Raw genomic sequence first — 7,895 nt, forward strand, 5'->3', positions numbered from 1 at the left:
AAATATTTCGAAGAACAAAATCTGGATATCAGGGTGAAGTTTCCCACTTCCCTTCTTTCTCTAGGCCTTGCTACCGGAGCAGCGAGCAGTGCATGCAGATTCCTACCGGAGGATCGGGCACCTCTGACAGCTTTGGCTGCTTATGATCTCATTCCTTACCATGACAAAACACACACAAACACACAAACTGGCATAAGCTGAGAAACTTGAGGATCAAAACTATTTTCTGCTTTATCTTTAAAAAAAAAACCCCCCACAACAACCCAACACAACAGGTCTCCACAGTGTTATTTATTTTGTCTAGAAGCTATTTTGTGGAAGTTCATAAGCTGTCTTTATTTTTAACTTGTTACAAATACTTTTTATTTATATTATTTAAAAATGTGAAGCTGTTCAGTGTGGAAAGAGACTATTTTTTTTTTCCTCTCAAATGGTACTAATTTTATATGAGATTTGAAGAAAATCTGGAGTATTTATACTGCATTTTTGTACAAGGTGTATAAACTTTTTACCAGGGAAAGGTGACATTTTTTTTGGATGTAAATGAAAAATAAAACATTTTTTAAACATCATGTCTCTTGTCTTGATAGTATCAATAGCTTCAGCTTTCTGAAGAAGAATTAACAAATTTTTAGATGAAATATTTGCCTTTGATACTGAGGATTGTCATGTGGGAAGGATTTGTAATAGGAGATGGACTTAGGTAAAGATACTCAGCTTCTCTTTACCTGCACATGTAAGAAAAGAATTTGCAGGGTACATGGGCATGTTCTGCTGCTGTGGCCAGAATGGAAAAAGCCAGGAAAAGAAAAAGTGCCAGAAAAGGGAAAATTATTCATACACTTGTTTCTTGGATAACATTCCTTAGTGGTTTTCTTTTCTCTCAAATGACTAGATTAAACTAGTTTTTTTAATACTTAAAGAGATCAGCAAAACAACTCTTTAAGGCCTATGGTATTCTAGTTGGGAGTCATAAACCATTTCTGCTCTTTGCTTTCAAAGGTCTTTTTGCTCCTGTCTTTGCATCTTTCTAGCTGGCTTCTCCCATTAAACATGAAGTACTACGAAGTTAGAACATTCTCAAATCAACTTTTAAGGCAAAAAACAGGGATCAGAGGTATTGAGGCCACTATAATTCTTAGTTTCCACTGAACTACTCACTCAAGGCTCCTGCAACCACTATGAAGTGTAATAGCCAGCCATGGTTTGAATTCCAATCAAATTACAAAAAGATGCTGAAGATAACTTGGCTGGGAAGTCCCCTGCAAGTTCTGCTCAGTGGTACTTTTTTAATCCAGCCCAGCAACACTGCAGAACTACTTTTTATATATGTAGCTTTTATCCATTCTTTTCACAAGCTGCATGATCATCTGACCCCACAGATGACTTGAGGGGTTTCTGCTGTTACAGTAAATAAAATCTGAAATGGACTTCAATCCATCCCCTCAGGGGATCTTTCTACAGTAGTTTAGATGAGCAACTACCTACCTGAAACACCTCCCTCAGTTTTCCATTTATCCTCTCTCACGTGTGAAGGTACTTTTGGTTTTGAAGGTATTTTGTTCTGGGCAGCAGGTTAGTGCTTTCTATGAATGAATCCCTTCCACTGACTTCCTGGAATTAAAGTAACAAGCTAGCATTAACATAAAGATCCCCTTTCCCTGCAGCCAGTGTCTACAGCTCCCAAAGCCAAACAAGCTTTCTTGTAGTTCCTGGTGTTTCTAATTTATTTGGGAAAATGTCACCTAACTGTTGGTGTAACAGGCACTCTCATGATACTGAGTTGCTGTGCTTTGGTTAGACTGTTTCCTGACTGAAGAAAAAGAGCAAAAGCATTTTAGACTTACTGTTTGGAAACTAATAGTTATCAGCAATTAACCTAAAAAAATTAATTTTGGGATAATAGCATCCTGCTGGTTTAGGATATTTTAGGATATTACTCCATTTCAAGGGGTCTTTGGTGTGGGAGAATTTACTGTTAAACTAACATGCCCTTATGGCTTCTCCTTGATTTTTCTACTGAAATTAAGGTTTTGATTGGTGTTTTGTTTCCCACATCCAGCTGAAATATGGCAGCACATAAGAACAAGAAAAGGAAACTAGCCAGATCTGTCACAGTAAAGACAGAACTTAGAATTTTATATCATTTTTTTGCTTAAATCTGGTAATCTCAAGTGTAGCTTAGACTTGGAAAACTAGTTCAAGTGCTGTGAGTGTCCTTGAAGCGTTGCCATAACATGGTTTGTTAATTCAGCACACTCTTTACAACAGACTCACATGTGGAGTGCCAGCAGTTCTTTTAAGCATAAACTGGAGGGGGGGCAAAGAAAAGGAGGGCAGAGTGGTGAATGGGAACTGGTTTTTGTGAACTGATTCTCACATAAATGTTGCTTTCCAGGCGGGTCATGAGCAGCTTCTAAAAATGATGGAAGAACGTATGGTGGATGTTGAACAGAAGCTAAGGCTTGTGAAGAGGCTTCTCCAAGATAAAGTAAATCAGCTGAAAGAACAAGTAAGCATTCTTATTCTCCTTCTTAAATCATCCCTGTGACTTCCATAATCAACTGAGCAAAAGCTGCCAACCCATTCTTGCTTAGGATAAAGTTAAAGGTGTTTTCCTTTTTATTTCAATACTTCAGAGCTAAAGTGCAGCACATCTACCCAAAAATTTCCTAAATCTCCCAACTGGGGACTGAATCCACTGCTCATTAGTTTCCTAAAAGCTATGTTCATTTTGGAATGCTGATGCACTTCAAGTCAGGAAACAACCATCACATTCCAGCCAAGGATCTTAACTGGGAAAGCTGCTTAGAAAAGGAGGGAAAATAATTTCCTGAAGAGTATAGACAGGATTACTGTAAGGTTATTGATTCCTCCGTGCTCCCTGCCCCAACACACCTTTTGCTTGATGTGGTTTTGGGGTTTTTGTTCTTTCCCTGGTCTGCCTTCTTCGGAAGTCCTCAACAGTAGGAAAATGTGGGGTTTGGACACTTAGGCACAATGTGTTAGCATTGTGTTTTCTGCTGAGGTACAGTCTCCTCTCTCACACTAAGGAAGCCAAAGGGCTGTTCCCAAAAGCATGTAGACAAGTGCTAGGCTGCTCTCCCCAGTTTTATAAGAGGACTTGATGGTCCAAACCTCGGAGGAAGCATCTCTGTGGGATCACTGGGTGCTGGTGGATCCTCTTGTGAGCTAGACTTACCCTTAGAGGACAGATGCCATGAAGCAGTACTCATCGGACAAGACTGGTTAGCAGCACTGCCACCTGCCTGATCTTACAAAGTCTTTCTGGTTTCAAAATATTCATAGTATCTAAAAAGATTCCACAAACATGTAGGTTTTAACAGAGGAAGATAAGATGAATGACTGCGTTGTCTTCTTTTGATACTCAATTTACAATAAATACATTCCCCTGCTTTCCCAGCACTGTTCTTGCTTTTAATGATTTTTTCTTTTAGCTTTGCTTTTAATTTGCTGAGTAATGTTGTTCTATTCACAATTCAGCTTACCAAGAACACTAAAGCAGATGCAATGGTCAAGGACCTCTATGTTGAGAATGCACAGCTGCTGAAGGCTTTGGAGATGACAGAACAGCGGCAGAAAACTGCTGAAAGGAAAAACTATTTACTGGAAGAAAAAATTGCCAACCTCAATAGAATAGTAAAGAACCTGGCAGCCCCAGTGTTTAATTCAGCATCTGAGATAAGGTCATAGCAGAAAGCCATTGTGTCTGCCACAGCCCCCTGCACTTTACTGAAATGGTAATATTTCAGCTTTTCACTGTGTTGCCTTTTTGTATTGATGAATTTTAGTGAACAGATGCCTCCAAGGAGAGGACAGAGCTGAACCCCAAACCTGGACACTGCCAAAAGAGAACTTTTTTGTTTATTCCCAAGCTGTTCTTCTGCTGAATTTTGCATAAAAGTGATCTTCACTGTGTAAACACAAACATGTTTTTCTAGGTTAACTTATTTTGATACTTCCGTTTTAATTTATAAATTCTGAATTTACTGAATCAATGATTCCTCCTGTCTAGATTGAAGCCAAGGTCTAATGCAAACTTGTTACTGAATTCAAAACTTAAAGTATTTGGGGCTTTCTAGAATACTTCATGGTCCAAACGGAGTGATATTGACAGGTCAGTCTTCAGCACTGGCAGTAGAATTGCTTACTGAAGGCAAGACTTTCCAGACACGTTCTGGTTCCTCTAAAGGAATATGCTCCACCTGATGCATTAGGCTTCTGGGTTATTCTTCATGGCTGTTTCTCTGCAGAGCTCAGGAAAAAAAAAAATAAAAAGAGCTTTCTTTAAAAATATGTGAATAGACTACTGCCTCCAGCTGAGCATGACAGGATTTCATCTGAAGAAATTTCCCAGCTAGCAAATAAATACAAGCAAATTATTGTTGTAAGATGTGTTGCCAGACAACTTACAAGTTGTAGAGGCCCTATTTTTTTTTTTTGTCTGTGGACATAAGTTACACTAAACAAAGGAAGAGTCACTAAGCAGAAGTGAAGATGAGAGTTTTGTTTAGATCAGTTGTAAATCCAGGAAAGCAGGGGAGTACATTTATTAAACAACTGGCAGGAGAATGAAGAGGGGCACTTGGGTAGTTTCTTCAGTGAAATGCTGTCATTAGGCCTCACAGACGTGGACCTTGGCCATGAAAGCAGTGTTCAGTTTGACCTGAGTGGTAATTTGGGAAGGCCTGTCTTCTGTGGTAGGTCCCAGAAGAGAATTTAAGTTTGTAATTAATTGTGAAGAAACGTACTCAGTGTGAATATGAAGACCTCAGGGAACAACAGCCTAAATATGCTTCCTTCAATGTCATAAATGTGGATATTAATGACAATAGATATAAGTGTGCATTAGGAAAAGCAGAGTAAACCAAATTGTATTGGGATATTACCTTAGTATTCCTAGACCAACATGCAGAACTGCTGTAGTGAGGAAGGTCAGAGAGCACCAAGGTTTGAGGGGTGATGACACCCATTTCATCAGCTCATGAGGCTGGGGAAATGCAGGTGTTCTGGGAACACCTCTTAGAGAAGCAGCTGGGTGAGAGTGTGCATGCTCAGGTGCTTGTACAGAGCTGATTCCAGCAGACAGTCAGAATGCCCAACCACTGCCTTGCCTCCATCAGGCCAGTAAGACACATGGAAACCGTGTAGCTACACCTGGTGAAAGGGGCCATACTAGCAATACTTGGAACTGGACTGCTGTAAATAGCCACAAACTGGGAATGCAGGGGAAAAGGGTGAGATGTTTTGTCTCGGCGACCACTAGCAAGGTGACAAGTCTGACACTGGTTATAATGAGCCAAAAGTCTCCCAGAAACTGGGATCACACTGCCCAAAAGCTGGGGAATAACCCATGGAAAATTACTTTCCCTTGGTACTGATGAGCATGTGGCTGGAGGGGATGACATTGATGCCCATGGTGTTATCTCCCAGTTGGAGGGTTGAGGGACTGACCAAGACACACAGGGTATCACCTCCTCTTCTCCTCTGTTGCATTGTGCAGGAAATACAGTGGAAATGGAAATACAGTCATGGAAGAACACCCTGGAGTATCACAAAGTCCTCATAAATTCTTCCACTGCTGTGCTGTTCTAAACACCTCTACTGGCTATTTCTCAAAGTCATCTCAAGTTTAAGGATTTACACATCCCATTTTTCACAGGCTGCAAGAACTTTGTCACACCTTTGAAATTGGTCACATTGACCAAATGCATTGACATAAAGTGGAGCTTTCTTTTAAAAGATTGAAGGGAAATCTGTCTTTCAGTGTTGCTCAGTACGTGGCAGCAGTTCTAATAAATCTGTGTGTGGGCACCAGGGCTGCATGTCAGGAACAGGGTGACTGAGCACACCCTGAAACAGGAATTGGAAAATGCTTCCAGGAAATCATGTACATGAGGTTCAGATGATCAGAAGTAGATTTGGTAAAATATCATTAGCTTGCACATTTTAACACTCCTTCATATCTTGACCTAGGTTTACTTTTAATGCTCACTGTGTGACCAAAGTCTGAACACAGAGCAGAGGGAACGAGAACTTCACTGCAACTATTGAGGAATTAATTTCACCTTACTTACTTTGAAAGGCTAGGCTACTTATTCTTTTAATCTCCTGGTAGTCACCAGGTTTTTATAAACCAAACACAGAGATGTTTCTAGAGCACAGTACCAAAAAGGGAGCCCAGATGTTGGAACAGAAGGGAGAAAAGGGACTTCTACCTTTCTCACCTTGTTCTGCTTCTGTTTCACTTAGCTTCAAAAAACTAACCTAACCACAGGAGAGAGGGGGAGGAAAATGTTTAGTAAATATTTTTTTAGACAAAACTCCCAATTTCACTGGAATAATTGTGAATTAATTTTCAGAAGTGCCTTTTTTATGAGTACATGTTCTAGAGCCTTTCTGTAACTGTTTTTGTTGCTACAGGGACAATTCAGGACAACCCCTCCCCAAATGGAGGGAACACAGAGGAAGGTGGTAGTGCTGCTCACACCTTGCTCATTGGTTCACTGTGTCAGCTCAGAAGACAGGCAGGTAGTTTTACAAAGTCCAGGCTACTGAAAAATAAGCATTAAGGCATGTCAGTTATTAAGCATCAGTGGTCTTTTGTGCATAAATGTCTCCTATGCAGTACAGGCATTTTAAAGATACCAAAGTATTGAAGGGTATTGTATCACTGAATTTCTAGACCTCATTCATACAAAGGGTCTTGCCAAGTAAGATAGTAACTACTTTATTACTAGAAGGTGTTTTCAACTCTTTCTTTATGAAGCACTGTGAAAATAAAGGCACATAGATACCTAGGGTGGGGAGTTTTGGAAGAGGAGAGACCCCTCCCAAGTTAATTTACGTGTACTAAAGTCCCACAGCTGAAATGCTACTGGTCAACTTAGATTTATTTATATATATATACATCGTCACATATTGTCCAACTACTACTCAAAATACAATGAAAAATTAGTTTTTTGCATTCTGGTTGAAAAAAAGGAAAAAAAAAAAAAAAAAAAGGATTGTAAGATATTTTAGCCAGATTATATATGAGAGAGCAGGGGACAGTCTGGATCTATCAGAAGTAAAAATACTTGGGTTTACTTTCAGCAAAGGCCATCACTGTCTCTCAGGTTTTCCATCATTTACCTGTGAAGTCTCCTGTTTGCTGTCGGATGCTGTCACTTCATGACAAATTACTTCTGTATAAAGGAAAGCAACTGTATATTTTTTTTTCTATCTAATTTGTTCTGGTGTAATATATTGTCCTTACAACATCGTGTAAAACCGAAAGATGAACAAACTGACACATTATTTATGATGAATGTAAAAAAAAAAATAAAGTATGATCCTTACTTGTGGTTTGGGGTTATTTTTTTTGGTAGTTCAAGATAAATGTGTTTCAGCAACTTCCCATGGAAGTTGTAGGCACTTCAGGTAGTGTCTGCAAATTCATTAAATGCATACACAAAGTTTTAATAATAAAAGGAGAGTCTGACAGCTACTAAAAGTAGTTTCTTCCATTATGAAAGTATAAAACTGATTAAAGTGTAAAAAACTGATGGGTAGTGAACACACCTCTTAGCTTAAGCACACCCTAACCTCCACTGAAGTTGCACAGATATTCTTCACCTTCATATTGAAAACTTTGAGTGCTTGCTGTGTACCTTTCCTCCTTAATCTTCTGCATCCCGGGCTGCACCAGAAGACGTCTGGCCAGCAGGCTGAGGGAGCTGATCCTGCCCCTCTGCTCCACACTCGTGGTACCCCACCTGGAGTAACTGTGTCCAGGGCTGGGGTCCCCAGCACAGGGAGGACATGGAGCTGGAGAGAGGCCAGAGGAGGCCACGGAGATGATCCCAGGGCTGGAGCAGCTCTGCTCTGGAGAC

The 7,895-nt window shown here is 40.0% G+C and overlaps 1 protein-coding gene across 8 annotated transcripts in view; it reads left to right on the forward strand.

Annotated features, from left to right (window-relative positions):
• The window catches only part of NIN (ninein), a 67,039-nt gene extending 59,678 nt beyond the window's left edge, over nt 1–7,361 (forward strand). For 6 of the 8 annotated variants that reach the window (XM_051621124.1, XM_051621123.1, XM_051621125.1 and 3 more), the window contains 2 exons: nt 2,399–2,512; nt 3,505–7,361. In XM_051621124.1, the coding sequence (XP_051477084.1) occupies nt 2,399–2,512; nt 3,505–3,714 (324 nt within the window). In that variant the 3' untranslated portion in view covers nt 3,715–7,361. Of the gene's footprint in view, nt 1–64; nt 521–2,398; nt 2,513–3,504 lie in introns of those variants that run through there. The other 2 variants (XM_051621127.1, XM_051621128.1) reach the window with 1 other exon arrangement.
• The last annotated feature ends 534 nt before the right edge of the window (nt 7,362–7,895 follow it).

Source organism: Apus apus, chromosome 5 (assembly GCF_020740795.1).
Source record: "Apus apus isolate bApuApu2 chromosome 5, bApuApu2.pri.cur, whole genome shotgun sequence".
NCBI lineage: Eukaryota > Metazoa > Chordata > Aves > Apodiformes > Apodidae > Apus > Apus apus.